Source organism: Anomaloglossus baeobatrachus, chromosome 8, assembly GCF_048569485.1.
Source record: "Anomaloglossus baeobatrachus isolate aAnoBae1 chromosome 8, aAnoBae1.hap1, whole genome shotgun sequence".
NCBI classification, from domain to species: domain Eukaryota; kingdom Metazoa; phylum Chordata; class Amphibia; order Anura; family Aromobatidae; genus Anomaloglossus; species Anomaloglossus baeobatrachus.
The window spans coordinates 261,176,335-261,192,254 of NC_134360.1; the positions used below are offsets into that span (position 1 = coordinate 261,176,335).

Below are 15,920 nucleotides of genomic sequence, written 5' to 3' on the forward strand. Positions count from 1 at the left end.
AATCAGGTCCGCAGCCAGGTACATCGAGGCGGTGCAGGGAGACATACTTTAAACTGGTGTCCTGGGACGATGCAACTAAAATGTCTAATCCAAGAGACCGGTCGCCAGTGGCTTCTCCTCCCCCGCTCTCAAATCTCTTTGATGATTCTTTGCTGGTTTGTCCTGAAGAAGGGAGCTGTGTTCTCCTGAAACGCGTAGACTTGACCTGTTATGAAATAAAAGAAACATTAATCTGAGAAGAATCCAGTAGTCTTTTGGCGCGGCTGTGAAACCCATGCTCTACTACTCTCTGTTATCTGCCTCTTGGGGACCGCTGCCGGGACTTGGTGTTACATGCTGCTATAGGTGTTGTGACTGTCACAACCCGAATTGGTGAGTAGGATTATTCTTTGCTTCACCCTATATATATTGGGGTAAGACCCTATTGCGCTTTCTTTTTCCACAGTTTTCACCCCCGCTCACATAGACGGACCGTTCTTTCCCTCTGTGTGTGTAACGGAGCCGGTCTGCTTGAAATGTGATTGGGCTCATTTAGAAAATACTTTCTCCCCCAACACAGCACCACACCTGTCTTCAGGTTGCATGTGGTATTGCACCCAAGCTATATAAACATCCAAATTGCCTATAGCTATCTCCCAGCTCACTTTCATCTCTACTGTTAAGTCATTCCGTATGTAATATAGAAAGCTTATGTCTGAGTTATGACACTTCTGGAGAGATCTAGACTCATTTTGTCATTTTCTTTGTCCTCCTTTAGATTGCTTTTAGTGCTCTGGAAGCCGAGGCCAGAGCGAGCGGCAGCCTGGACGCTGTAACAGAGACGCTGAATGCCCTTGATGGTGTACTGAGGCTACTGGGTAAGAGGCGGCCATCATTCATCTTCAGGAGGTGCCGGTTCTCCTGGCATCATGCACTGACTACATTACTGCAGCTTTTAGTAATTCCGCTCCAGCTGAGCCTTCATAGTCTTCAGAGATCTTTGTCTCTATAAATCAGATGTCAGGGAAGGAATAAGGTAAAGCCTGCCTGGAGAGACGGGTTAGCCTTTGTGGCCAGTTGCTCTTTTATGATGTCTGCCTCATTAATGTTTTCCACATAAGAACGATTGTGAACCCACCGCCTTACACCTTCATATACTTATATCTTACTCTACTGCCTGTTGTATCTGTTTAACAGCTGGAAATTACTAATGTGTAAAGGACAAAGGCGCAAAAGTAGAGGCCACAGATGTCCTTCACACAGGCGCAGGACCTGACACAACCACAGTACACATCCTCACACAGACGCAGGGCCTGACACAGCCACAGTACACGTCCCCACACAGCGCAGGACCTCACACAGACGCAGGGCCTGACACAGCCACAGTACACATCCTCACACAGACGCAGGGCCTGACACAGCCACAGTACACATCCTCACACAGGCGCAGGACCTCACACAGACAGTACACATCCTCACACAGGCGCAGGGCCTCACACAGACACAGTACACATCCTCACACAGACGCAGGGCCTGACACAGCCACAGTACACATCCTCACACAGGCGCAGGACCTCACACAGACAGTACACATCCTCACACAGGCGCAGGGCCTGACACAGCCACAGTACACATCCTCACACAGGTACAGGCCTGACACAGCCACAGTACACATCCTCACACAGCGCAGGACCTCACACAGATGCAGGGCCTGACACAGCCACAGTACACATCCTCACACAGGCGCAGGGCCTCACACAGACACAGGACACATCATCCTCACACAGGCGCAGGGCCTGACACAGCCACAGTACACATCCTCACACAGGCGCAGGGCCTCACACAGACACAGGACACATCATCCTCACACAGGCACAGGGCCTCACACAGACACAGTACACATCCTCACGCAGGGCCTGACACAGGACACATCCTCACACTCCTTTGCTTCACTAGTTATTCTCTCTTTTTGCTTTTGTTCTCTTTTGCGTACTAAACTCTTTTGTTCTCCTTTATATCCTCACTCCTTCACTGCCATTCTTTCCATCTCTCCTGTCTTTTATTTCTCTCTCGCTCTTTTTTGCACTCTTTCATTCTTTGTTTCCTCATTTGTCCCTAATTCTCTCTGCTTTACACTCTTTTGTTCTCTTTTATATCCTCTCGCTAATACCCTCCATCTCTCGTTCTGTTTCTATTTCGCTCCCTCACCTTTATTCTCTCTCTACTTTACATTCTTTTGTTCTTTTATACCCTCTCACTCCTTCGCTGTCATTCCCTCCATCTCTCCTTTTGTATCTATTTCTTTCTCTCTCCTTGACAGACTTTAATTTTTTCTTTGTCCCTATTTCTCGCTCTACTTTACACTCTTTTGTTCTCTTTTATATCCTCTCACTCCTTTGCTCTCATTCTTTCCATCTTTCCTTCTCTCTATTCCTTGCTCTCCTTTACACTTGTTGATCCTCTCTCATGTCCTCTTTCTCTCCTTCTTTCTCTATTTCTCGCTCTACCTTACATCCACTCTCTTGTCGTCTCTTATTCTCTCCATCTTTCCTTCTCTCTATTCCTTGCTCTCCTTTACACTTGTTGATCCTCTCTCATGTCCTCTTTCTCTCCTTCTTTCTCTATTTCTCGCTCTACCTTACATCCACTCTCTTGTCGTCTCTCAATCTCTCCATCTTTCCTTCTCTCTATTCCTTGCTCTCCTTTACACTCTTTGATCCTCTCTCATGTCCTCTTTCTCTCCTTCTTTCTCTATTTCTCGCTCTCTCTTACCTCCACTCTCTTGTCGTCTCTCAATCTCTCCATTTTTCCTTCTCTCTGTTCCTTGCTCTCCTTTACACTCTTTGATCCTCTCGTGTCCTCTTTCTCTCCTTCTTTCTCTATTTCTCGCTCTCTCTTACATCCACTCTCTTGTCGTCTCTCATTCTCTCCATCTTTCCTTCTCTCTATTCCTTGCTCTCCTTTACACTTGTTGATCCTCTCTCGTGTCCTCTTTCTCTCCTTCTTTCTCTATTTCTCGCTCTCTCTTACATCCTCTCACTCCTTCGCTCTCATTCTTTCCATCTTTCCTTCTCTCTATTCCTTGCTCTCCTTTACACTCTTTGATCCTCTCTCATGTCCTCTTTCTCTCCTTCTTTCTCTATTTCTCGCTCTCTCTTACATCCACTCTCTTGTCATCTCTCAATCTTTCCTTCTCTCTATTCCTTGCTCTCCTTTACACTCTTTGATCCTCTCTCATGTCCTCTTTCTCTCCTTCTTTCTCTATTTCTCGCTCTCTCTTACATCCACTCTCTTGTCATCTCTCAATCTCTCCATCTTTCCTTCTCTCTATTCCTTGCTCTCCTTTACACTCTTTGATCCTCTCTCGTGTCCTCTTTCTCTCCTTCTTTCTCTATTTCTCGCTCTCTTTTACATCCACTCTCTTGTCGTCTCTCAATCTCTCCATCTTTCCTTCTCTCTATTCCTTGCTCTCCTTTACACTCTTTGATCCTCTCTCGTGTCCTCTTTCTCTCCTTCTTTCTCTATTTCTCGCTCTCTCTTACATCCACCCTCTTGTCGTCTCTCATTCTTTCCATCTTTCCTTCTCTCTATTCCTTGCTCTCCTTTACACTCTTTGATCCTCTCTCATGTCCTCTTTCTCTCCTTCTTTCTCTATTTCTCGCTTTCTCTTACATCCACTCTCTTGTCATCTCTCAATCTTTCCTTCTCTCTATTCCTTGCTCTCCTTTACACTCTTTGATCCTCTCTCATGTCCTCTTTCTCTCCTTCTTTCTCTATTTCTCGCTCTCTCTTACATCCACTCTCTTGTCGTCTCTCAATCTCTCCATCTTTCCTTCTCTCTATTCCTTGCTCTCCTTTACACTCTTTGATCCTCTCTCATGTCCTCTTTCTCTCCTTCTTTCTCTATTTCTCGCTTTCTCTTACATCCACCCTCTTGTCGTCTCTTATTCTCTCCATCTTTCCTTCTCTCTATTCCTTGCTCTCCTTTACACTCTTTGATCCTCTCTCGTGTCCTCTTTCTCTCCTTCTTTCTCTATTTCTCGCTCTCTCTTACATCCACCCTCTTGTCGTCTCTCATTCTTTCCATCTTTCCTTCTCTCTATTCCTTGCTCTCCTTTACACTCTTTGATCCTCTCTCATGTCCTCTTTCTCTCCTTCTTTCTCTATTTCTCGCTTTCTCTTACATCCACTCTCTTGTCATCTCTCAATCTTTCCTTCTCTCTATTCCTTGCTCTCCTTTACACTCTTTGATCCTCTCTCATGTCCTCTTTCTCTCCTTCTTTCTCTATTTCTCGCTCTCTCTTACATCCACTCTCTTGTCGTCTCTCAATCTCTCCATCTTTCCTTCTCTCTATTCCTTGCTCTCCTTTACACTCTTTGATCCTCTCTCATGTCCTCTTTCTCTCCTTCTTTCTCTATTTCTCGCTCTCTCTTACATCCACTCTCTTGTCATCTCTCAATCTTTCCTTCTCTCTATTCCTTGCTCTCCTTTACACTCTTTGATCCTCTCTCATGTCCTCTTTCTCTCCTTCTTTCTCTATTTCTCGCTTTCTCTTACATCCACCCTCTTGTCGTCTCTTATTCTCTCCATCTTTCCTTCTCTCTATTCCTTGCTCTCCTTTACACTCTTTGATCCTCTCTCATGTCCTCTTTCTCTCCTTCTTTCTCTATTTTTCGCTCTCTCTTACATCCACTCTCTTGTCGTCTCTCATTCTCTCCATCTTTCCTTCTCTCTATTCCTTGCTCTCCTTTACACTCTTTGATCCTCTCTCGTGTCCTCTTTCTCTCCTTCTTTCTCTATTTCTCGCTTTCTCGTACATCCTCTCTCTTGTCGTCTCTCTTTCTCTCCATCGGTCTCTAATTCTTTCTCTCCTTTTTGCTCCTTCATTTCCTCCATCTCTCCTCTACTCTCACTCATTCTTTCTCTCTCTTCTTCTTGTCCTCTCTGCATTTGTCTCTAAATCGTCTGGTTTTCTTTTGCAGATCGGCCGGTAGAAGGCAGTGAAGAAGGGCTGAGAGCGTTAGAGCGCAGTATGCAGACCGCTCGCACCAAGGTCACTGGGGAGCTCAGACCCGCTTTGGAGGTGCTGGAATTAGCAGCTAAAAATCAAAAAGAGGAAATTCTCATTTTAGAGAAAGAGATTCAACAAGCTGTCATTGACATCCAAAACCTTCGTGATATACGGAAAGCTCTACCACCAGGGTGCTACAGTACGTCCGCCATTGAAAGACCTTGAAAGCACCGCGCACTGTGATGGTTCATCAAATCGGCACCATAAGCCCAATGGTCGCCCCCCCACCCATACTGGGTGCAATATGCTGCAGTATTGAAGTACACGATCACTCATTGATGGGGTTTTTATATATTCAGTTTTGGACATGGCTGAGAGAGAGGACTCGCGTTTATATAAAACTACCGGAAACATTGAACTTTGTCCATTGCACCATTGTAATTCTGCTTTGTACTGTCCCTATTTATTTATTAATAAATGTGATCCTTAATTATTCGATCATTTCCTCCCGTCGTCGATATCACAACGCACACGTTCTAGCAAAGCAAGATCTTTATTGGTAAAACAGCGACATTAATATGAACAGAACCATACACGAGTCAAAGAACTGCGATCGACCCCTCCAAACATCAGACAAACTCCCCATTTATTTTATTTTTTTGCACAATTTACATCAATTTAAAAGAAAAAAAAAACCCTTCTGGTTCTTCAGTCTAGACTTTTTTTGGATTATTCCTTTTGATTTGACGTCCCTCAAATTGGCTACAAGTTAATGAGGCCAATAAGGGATAGTAGTAAACCAGGTTTGGGTCCAGTTACCACAAGGGCAAGTGATTTCATCAATTCCACAGTCCGCATCTGAACGTTTTAGAGCCCTCAATAACAGTACTCCATTTGCGTTTTGTAGGAAATTCATCCATTACATGCCGTAATGAAAGCCAAGCCAACATATGATGAGGAGGGATGGGCACTGATGTATACAAGGCATGTCTATATGGTTCAGGCTCTATGATATGATTCATGCTGGCTAAAATATAAGACCTATGTCAAGAAAAGCCTATGCCCTGGGATGGTCTCCGTATCGTCAGTTCATTGGTGGGATCATGTGGATAATCTCTGCACTTATGTCAAGAAAAACCTACGCCCTGGGATGGTCCTCGTATCGTCAGTCCATTAGTGGGATCATGTAGAAAATGTCCACACTCATGTCAAGAAAAGCCTACGCCCTTGAATGGTCTCTGTATCGTCAGTCCATTGGTGGGATCATGTGGATAATCTCTGCAATTATGTCAAGAAAAACCTATGCAATGTCTGCACTTATGTCAAGAAAAACCTACGCCCTGGGATGGTCTCTGTATCGTCAGTCCATTGGTGGGATCATGTAGAAAATGTCCACACTCATGTCAAGAAAAGCCTACGCCCTTGAATGGTCTCTGTATCGTCAGTCCATTGGTGGGATCATGTGGATAATCTCTGCAATTATGTCAAGAAAAACCTATGCAATGTCTGCACTTATGTCAAGAAAAACCTACGCCCTGGGATGGTCCTCGTATCGTCAGTCCATTGGTGGGATCATGTAGAAAATGTCCACATTCATGTCAAGGAAAACCTACGCCCTGGGATGGTCCTCGTATCGTCAGTCCATTGGTGGGATCACGTAGACATTGTCCACATTCATGTCAAGAAAGGCCTATACCCTGGGATGGTCCTCGTATCGTCAGTCCATTGGTGGGATCATGTAGAAAATGTCCACATTCATGTCAAGAAAAACCTACGCCCTGGGATGGTCTCTGTATCGTCAGTCCATTGGTGGGATCATGTGGATAATCTCTGCACTTATGTCAAGAAAAACCTACGCCCTGGGATGGTCTCTGTATCGTCAGTCCATTGGTGGGATCATGTAGAAAATGTCCACACTCATGTCAAGAAAAGCCTACGCCCTTGAATGGTCTCTGTATCGACAGTCCATTGGTGGGATCATGTGGATAATCTCTGCACTTATGTCAAGAAAAACCTACGCCCTGGGATGGTCCTCGTATCGTCAGTCCATTAGTGGGATTATGTAGAAAATGTCCACACTCATGTCAAGAAAAGCCTACGCCCTTGAATGGTCTCTGTATCGTCAGTCCACTGGTGGGATCATGTGGATAATCTCTGCAATTATGTCAAGAAAAACCTATGCAATGTCTGCACTTATGTCAAGAAAAACCTACGCCCTGGGATGGTCCTCGTATCGTCAGTCCATTGGTGGGATCATGTAGAAAATGTCCACATTCATGTCAAGGAAAACCTACGCCCTGGGATGGTCCTCGTATCGTCAGTCCATTGGTGGGATCATGTAGATAATCTCCTCACTTATGTCAAGAAAAGCCTACGCCCTTGGATGCTCCCCACATCGTCAGTCCTTTGGTGGGTACATGTAGACAATGTCCGCCCTTGGTCCCTGCTGACTTCACAGACCATCTTGGTATATTGGCCGCAGTTGATACCACTTTTTATATTTTGGGTCTGATTTTAGAGTTATGTACAGTCTACAGTAGTCATAGCCCTTTCAAATATAGTTTTATATTGTGTTTTAGGATACCCTACAATGTCTAATTACTGCACTAACGCTTTATGTTGTTGTTTAAGTAATTAAGATGTTTTATAACATCCAAAAAATGTTAGTTCTCTTAGAAAGTCTAATGTAAATGGTATAAGCTCATGGGTGAGCCCTGACCTATACAAAGATCTTATCGGAGCGGGACATAAGGGTTTATGGGTGTGCAGCATTGTACATAAATGTCCTAAAAACTACTACCCCACCAAATAGGAAGTCACGCAAGTCCCAATTTTTTGTAGCGCAGGTATTAAAAGTAAAACATTTGGAAAGGTGGGCTACACATAGGGTCTACGACACCATTTTGAGCTGTACTTCCAAAACAGCTGTAACTCTAGTAAAGGATCCTGGGTCAAAAAACTTGTATCCGAGGTTCTGGATGAGTTTGCAATTAATCTGTGTACTTTTTAGTGCGTCATCTGCCATTTTCTCCTGGACTGGGGGTTAATAAGGGTTATGCTAACACCATGGAGCTATAAGCACAGGAAGAACATGCTAGCTGCATGCAGAATGCTTATGGAGGGAATGCAGCAAGGACCCCCTGCACTTGCTATCCACAGTCCTCGTATGCTAAAGAGAGGACTGGAATAATCTGATTTACTCCCAGTTACCACTAAAAGAAAATTTGGAGAGAATAATAAATGACTGGTTCTTAAACTCCCACCCTCAAAATCCTGCCGATCAGGGGAATAAATATATGCCCACCCAGCGTTGCATGTTGTGCCGGGCACTGGATGGGTAATATTATATAGCCCACCCTTCCCATAGCATATACAGAATGGTTTACACACCGGAATAACACTGCCCCAGCGCTCCCATCAGATGCACAGCGAGTGCTCCCTCACCTCGGGCTTTGGAGTGGTAAGAAGTGAATGAGTAAGGCTTAGAGGTGAGGAGGACAGGAATGAGCGGGGTAAGAGAGGTATGATCCGTGAGGAGACTGTGGTGAATAATAACACATTGGATTGTGATGACCAAGGTGAGCACAAGGCTACGTCTACAGCAGGAACGGGCACGGTCACCCCGATGTATTGATATAAAGCTGACTTTTCAGTACATAGTCAATGACAGGCTGCACCAAGTAATCCACCACATGTCCATCCCCGTGCTGCAGGGCCAACCTGGAGGAGACAAAAATGGACATCGACAAGATTATAAATGCAACCTCTAGACCCGGAAACTGCATCTCAGCCTTAGGTACCAAATTTTCAGGTAGTTGGCTACTGCCATGCGATATTCGGCTCTGCACACACCTGCTGGCACGGCGTTATCGGACTCTGTTCACACCACAGTGTGTGAGAAGCACCTGAGGCTTCTGTATTGTCCAGCCAGAGCCGGGTGTCGGCTGATTCATATTCACTGGTCTTCAGCTCTGCAGGAGTTAATTCCTGTAGACTGGTGAGCAGGACCTAAGGGGTGCTTCACAAATAGCGAGATCGTTACCGAAATCGCTGCTACGGCACGGTTTTGGTGATGCAACAGTGACCTCATTAGCGATCTCGCTGTGTGTGACACTGGATCTGGCCCCTGCTGCGAGATCGCTGCTCGTTACACACAGCCCTGGTTCATTTTCTTCAAAGGCGCTCTCCCACTGTGACAGACAGATCGCTGTGTGTGACAGCGAGAGAGCGACAAATGAAGCGAGCAGGGAGCAGGAGCCGGCGTCTGGCAGCTGCGGTAAGCTGTAACCAGGGTAAACATCGGGTAACCAAGGTGGTTACCCGATATTTACCTTAGTTACCAGCCTCCGCAGCTCTCACGCTGCCTGTGCTGCCGGCTCCTGCTCTCTGCACATGTAGCTGCATTACACATCGGGTTAATTAACCCGATGTGTACTGTAGCTAGGAGAGCAAGGAGCCAGCGCTAAGCAGTGTGCGCGGCTCCCTGCTCTCTGCACATGTAGCGACGTTATGATCGCTGCTGCGTCGCTGTGTTTGACAGCTAAGCAGCGATCATAACAGCGACTTACAAGGTCGCTGTCATGTCACAGAAAAGGGTGACGTAACAGCGATGTCGCTGTCGCTATGTGTGAAGCACCCCTAAGAGCTCAGGTTGCTAACTGCTTTATGCAGCGGTCTCCGCACGGCTTCCTTCCTGTATGTGCCGATGATAGCTTCAGCTTTCGCTCCTGTGATTCCCGGTCTTGGTGATTCTCCTATGTATGGTGATCCGTGCTGCACGTCTGAGTGGTGTGAGCGTCCCCCTGTTGTGTGTTACCTCCCCCCTTTTTTCGTTGTTTCCCAGTACACATGTTGTCTCTCCTGTGTCGTTTTGTGGGGTTTTGTCTTTGTGTTGCCCGGCCCGAGGGTGTGGGAGACGGGGAGTAAGATAAGGGCCCGGACAGGAGTTAGGGTCACGATCGGACCTGGTTACCATCAACCCTACCTTTGAGATAAGGGACAGCGCAGGGACTCTAGTCTGAGGGCCAGCCTAGGGGCCACTGTCCCGTCATTACATACCTCGTGACAGCTACTTATAGCTTGGCGCAAAACTATAGGAGGTGCTAAGGTGGCAATTGCATTTGGCCCTGGTGCGTGAAGCTAGCCACACTACTGCTATCGAATGTACCTCTGGGTTGAGGGTCAGCTCAGGGCGCTATCTAGTCTGAGGGCCAGCTCAGGGGTCCCTATCTAGTCACATCCCAGTCACCAGCGTAACAGGAGGAGACTAAATAGGATAGGCGTTATAGCAAAGCGTCCCGCTCACCCGCGCAAGTCCTGCTGATATTCAGACCGATAATCATCACTTACTGACATAAATCCAATATCTATTTGTGGAAAGAGGCCACTAAAGGTGCAATATTACCTGCTCTTGGTGGAGCTCACATGGGACATGGGATGGTTGGTGTCATCTTTAACCACAAGGATGTTGTTCTGTAAGGGACGTTTAATGGGTTAAATTCTGCAATTTTATTCCAATGGAAAGTAATCCTCTATACAAAGATACTATGTTCCCGCAGCACCGCCGGTAGGTGACACCTGTTCACCACAATAGCGCTATCATGGCTGCTCCACTGCTCCCAAAACGTGCCGAATTCATCAAGGAGCTTTTCCTACTTTTCTGGCAAAAAAAAAACCTCCTTGAAATATCCAAATTTCTGAGCAATTCAAAGATGTACTAAAATGTTGCCACTTTTAGCAATTTTACACCGAACTAATTCATTCTAATTTACTGAATGAACACAATGAATTGGTAACAGATTTTGGGCATCGTGCTCCAGCACAAAACCTTCTCATAGAATAACCATTGTTTTATTTATTGATTGTTTTTCCATAAATCAATATTACACATTAAAATAAGAAACTTTGTAATATATCTTATGAAAACAAATCTGCTTCTTTCTCCTCCTGTACTGATCATTCACTCTCAAAATGCTCAATTTTGGGGGGAAAATGTCACGGATGTGTCACTGCCTGTCACGGAGGTGTCACGGCCAGTTGACAATCCTGTGGCGGCGAGTGTTAGGAAATCCCAGAGATTGGCAGCACGTGTTATCTGATATTTCCTTGTCTCTGCAGCTGAGGACTCTATGACCCTGGGAAACTGTCAGTCTTTCCTCCCAGTTGCCAGCCTCTGACTTCCTTTATTAACCTCACCCTGGGGTGCTTTGGGTGCGGTTTACAGTTGTTCCTGGATGTGATCTGCAGTGGTCGTTTCGTCTTGTTGTACCAGAGACTTCTATGGTAGCTGCTCCTCAGATAAGTGTTTGACTTTTGCTATCTATCTGGGCTCAGGTGGTAGCATTTGTGTTTCCCTCATATTGTTTCCTTTTATCTCCCTTTAGTGTTAGTGGTGTTGACAAGCGCTCATACCCACCATCCTTACTTAGGGTCAAGATCAGGGTTTCCCTAGGGTGAGACAATCCTGTTTGGCGACAGGTGCAGAATCTGTATAGGGTTGGTGAGGGTGAGCTGCAGGTTGTTGTCCCCCACTTCCTCCTTTCTCTAGCAATAGGGCATTCCTTTCCCCTTCCCTTGGTATTGGACTATACGGCTGGTATAATGTAGCTCCTATCCTTGGCCGTGACAGAAAATCTGTCTTCACTGAATACAGATTCTCCCATTATTGAGCTAGAAGATGACAGTTGGTGCTCATAAAGTTCTATGGAGAACTGTAGCTGTTGTTTTAGAACTTGCAGCAGAATGTGTCTATCTCTAGCTCCTCTCTTCTCCATAGAATCTTAAAAGCACTAACTATCATCTCCATTTTCAGTACTGGGTAAACCTGTGTCCCTGAATACATTTTACCCCTGAATTGAAAGTGCAGATCAGTCCAGGAAGAGAAGGAAGCAGATTAGTCTGAGAATATATCTTGTGAAGTGTATTATTTCCCTGTGTACTACTCATTTATGAAATAAATATTAACGCAGCGGTTACTCTTTAACGAGTTGTTCCTACAGTCTCAATTTTCAGAAATGACAATGAGTAAAATAACATTTCTTGTTCCTCGATGACTCTTGCGCAGTCAATAAGAAAGTCTCTAGATAAGAGCAGGACACACCTTGTATTTGCGGAGGACCGATGAGTGATTCATGATTTGCTCGGTGTCTGTCCCATCACGTGGCACAACCACCATGCCAAAATCCCCGACAATCACCTCCATCTACAGGGAGATTCAGATACACAAAACAGTGAGGACCAAGAAATCCGCAATCCCATCACTATCCAGTCACCCGAATAACAACACATCACCCATACGAGGACAGAGAAAGAAAAAGAAAGGGGTCTGGACGACATAAGGAACAATACTCACATCTGACTCATTCCAGAGGCCGGGGATACAAAATGACTCAAGCAGGTCACTACCACACAGGAGCAAGATCCGCAGCTCTGGGTAGGAAGGATAGCAAGTGTGTGAGAGAGAAGACCAAAGCCAAAAGTATCAGAGGCCACACGAGCAGCCACAACACCGGCCACCAGCGCCACTTACCGATCTCCTCATATCTCATAACTGTGCCCAAGTTTGCATTCTCATCTGTCAAATAAAACACAACCAGGTAAGCACAGTCACTAGTGACCAGATGCACACTGTAACGTTTGTGTTTGTCCTTGTAAAACCATTTTTTCTTAATCTAAACAGGTTAAAAATCCTTTTTTCTTAATCAAATCCCCTGCAAAGACAATTATTTTAAAAAGGTAAATTTATCAATTCCTGTAGTCGCCACTAGATTATTATTATTATTATTATTATTATTATTATTATTTATTATTATAGCGCCATTTATTCCATGGCGCTTTACAAGTGAAAGAGGGTATACGTACAACAATCATTAACAGTACAAGACAGACTGGTATAGGAGGAGAGAGGACCCTGCCCGCGAGGGCTCACAGTCTACAGGGAATGGGTGATGGTACAATAGGTGAGGACAGAGCTGGTTGCGCAGTGGTCTACTGGGCTGAAGGCTATTGTAGGTTGTAGGCTTGTTGGAAGAGGTGGGTCTTGAGGTTCCTCTTGAAGCTTTCCACGGTCGTGGAGAGTCTGATGTGCTGAGGTAGAGCGTTCCAGAGTATGGGGGATGCACGGGAGAAATCTTGTACACGATTGTGGGAAGAGGAGATAAGAGAGGAGCAGAGAAGGAGATCTTGTGAGGATCTAAGGTTGCGTGCAGGTAGGTACCGGGAGACTAGGTCACAGATGTAGGGAGGAGACAGGTTGTGCATGGCTTTGTATGTCATGGTTAATGTTTTGAACTGGAGTCGTTGGGCGATGGGAAGCCAGTGAAGGGATTGGCAGAGTGGCGAGGCTGGGGAGTAGCGAGGGGAGAGGTGGATTAAGCGGGCTGCAGAGTTTAGGATAGATTGGAGGGGTGCAAGAGTGTTGGAAGGGAGGCCAGAGAGCAGGAGGTTGCAGTAGTCGAGGCGGGAGATGATGAGGGCATGCACTAATGTTTTTGCAGATTCTTGGTTAAGAAAAGCACGGATCCGGGAGATATTTTTGAGTTGTAATCGGCATGAGGTGAAGAGGGCTTGGATGTGTGGCTTGAAGGATAGAGCAGAGTCGAGGGTCACTCCAAGGCAACGAGCTTGTGAGACTGGGGAGAGTGAGCAACCATCAAGTGTGATGGAAAGGCTTGTTGGAGGAGATGAGTGAGGAGGAGGAAAGACAATAAACTCTGTTTTGTCCATGTTAAGTTTTAGGAATCGCGCCGAGAAGAAGGATGAAATAGCAGACAGACATTGTGGAATTTTGGTTAGTAGGGAGGTAATGTCAGGTCCAGAGAGGTAGATCTGTGTGTCATCGGCATAGAGATGATACTGGAAGCCGTGGGACTCTATGAGCTGTCCCAAGCCGAAGGTATAGATGGAGAACAGCAGGGGTCCAAGAACTGAGCCTTGGGGGACACCGACAGATAGGGGGCGAGATGAGGAAGTGGTGTGAGAATGGGAGACGCTGAAAGTTCGGTCGGTTAGGTATGAGGAGATCCAGGATAGGGCCAAGTCTGTGATGCCCAGAGATGAGAGAATCTGTAGTAGGAGGGAATGGTCTACTGTGTCGAAGGCAGAGGACAGGTCCAGGAGGAGGAGGACAGAGTAGTGTCGCTTGGCTTTGGCGGTTAGTAGATCATTGGTGACTTTGGTTAGGGCAGTTTCGGTAGAATGATGTGGTCGGAAGCCAGATTGAAGCCGGTCAAAGAGGGAGCAGGAGGAGAGGTATGAGGACAATTCAAGATGGACATGCTGTTCCAGTAGTTTTGAGGCGTAGGGGAGAAGGGATATGGGGCGATAGTTTGACACAGAGGATGGAGCTAACTTGCATTCTGCTATAATTGAGCTCAATGATAAGACAGCAAGCAGCGCCCTCCTGTGGTGGTTGCAGGTAACTAGTTATATAACCCATCTCTATAACGGATACTGGCTTCCTGACCTCCACAAGGACATATTAAGAAATGAATTTGCACAAACATGTTCAGGTTTCCCCAACACTCCCAAAAAAGGTTCCCCCTATTCCTAAGACAGGAGGTTACTTCCTGATAGTTGGAATCTGACCACTGGGACCCCCAGCAATCCCAAGATCGGGCTCTTAGAAAATAAAGCGGCGCAGAGGCCACTGATGCACACCTCCGCTCAATTCTGGATGGGGCTGCACAACCCGGTTCCTGGACTTCTAAAGCCCCCATTATGGGATGGTCGGGGGTCCAACTACCGAGTGATCAGCAAATTATCCCCTATCCAATAGATAAGGGATAACATTTTTCGGGGACAGACCCTTTCAGTGATAGATCTGCTGTAGAAGCACTGATTTACCAAAATCTGATAAAAATGAAATTGTCACAGATAAGTTCTCTCATTATTGTAAATAACAGATGATATCAGCACTAAATATATTGCAACATGGGGCATCGTCCTGAACAATGCGATGTTACTGCATGATGCCCATTGAATTCCATGGGTGACAGCGCAATACGTGTGCACATTGAGTCCTCCGCAGCGGGACTCACTGTTATACTCTGGATGTAGAGGGACCTGGATTCAGCAGCCTCATAATATAACGGCAGCACAGAGCAACCGCACAGAAGAAAACCTTATAAAAGTGTGACAATTCCACATATACACAAACATACAGTATATACACATACAGTATATACACAGACATACAGTATATACACACACATATACACACACATACAGTATATACACATATACACACACATACAGTATATACACATATACACAAACATACAGTATATACACATATACACAAACATACAGTATATACACATATACACAAACATACAGTATATACACACACATATACACACACATACAGTATATACACACACATACAGTATATACACACACATACAGTATATACACACACATATACAGTATATACACATATACACACACATACAGTATATACACATATACACAAACATACAGTATATACACACACATATACACACACATACAGTATATACACACACATACAGTATATACACACACATACAGTATATACACACACATATACAGTATATACACATATACACACACATACAGTATATACACACACATACAGTATATACACACACATACAGTATATACACACACACATACAGTATATACACATATACACACATACAGTATATACACACACATATACACACACATACAGTATATACACATATACACACACATACAGTATATACACACACATATACACACACATACAGTATATACACATACACACACATACAGTATATACACATATACACAAACATACAGTATATACACATATACACAGACATACAGTATATACACACACATATACACACACATACAGTATATACACATATACACACACATACAGTATATACACATATACACAAACAT

At 45.1% G+C, this 15,920-nt stretch overlaps 2 protein-coding genes across 4 annotated transcripts in view; one reads left to right on the forward strand and one right to left on the reverse strand.

The window, feature by feature from the left end:
* The window catches only part of LAMC2 (laminin subunit gamma 2), an 81,931-nt gene extending 76,461 nt beyond the window's left edge, over positions 1 to 5,470 (forward strand). Inside the window, exons 22-23 of the mRNA XM_075320610.1 lie at positions 758 to 857; positions 4,963 to 5,470. Coding sequence (XP_075176725.1) covers positions 758 to 857; positions 4,963 to 5,216 — 354 coding nt within the window. The 3' untranslated portion in view covers positions 5,217 to 5,470. The remainder of the gene's footprint in view (positions 1 to 757; positions 858 to 4,962) is intronic.
* A 55-nt stretch (positions 5,471 to 5,525) lies between these two features.
* The window catches only part of NMNAT2 (nicotinamide nucleotide adenylyltransferase 2), a 120,100-nt gene continuing 109,705 nt past the window's right edge, over positions 5,526 to 15,920 (reverse strand). For 2 of the 3 annotated variants that reach the window (XM_075320612.1, XM_075320611.1), the window contains 5 exons: positions 12,520 to 12,564; positions 12,343 to 12,419; positions 12,091 to 12,192; positions 10,396 to 10,463; positions 5,526 to 8,711 (listed from right to left, as the gene is read on the reverse strand). In XM_075320612.1, coding sequence (XP_075176727.1) covers positions 8,609 to 8,711; positions 10,396 to 10,463; positions 12,091 to 12,192; positions 12,343 to 12,419; positions 12,520 to 12,564 — 395 coding nt within the window. In that variant the 3' untranslated portion in view covers positions 5,526 to 8,608. The remainder of the gene's footprint in view (positions 8,712 to 10,395; positions 10,464 to 12,090; positions 12,193 to 12,342; positions 12,420 to 12,519; positions 12,565 to 15,920) is intronic. The other variant, XR_012724979.1, reaches the window with a different exon arrangement.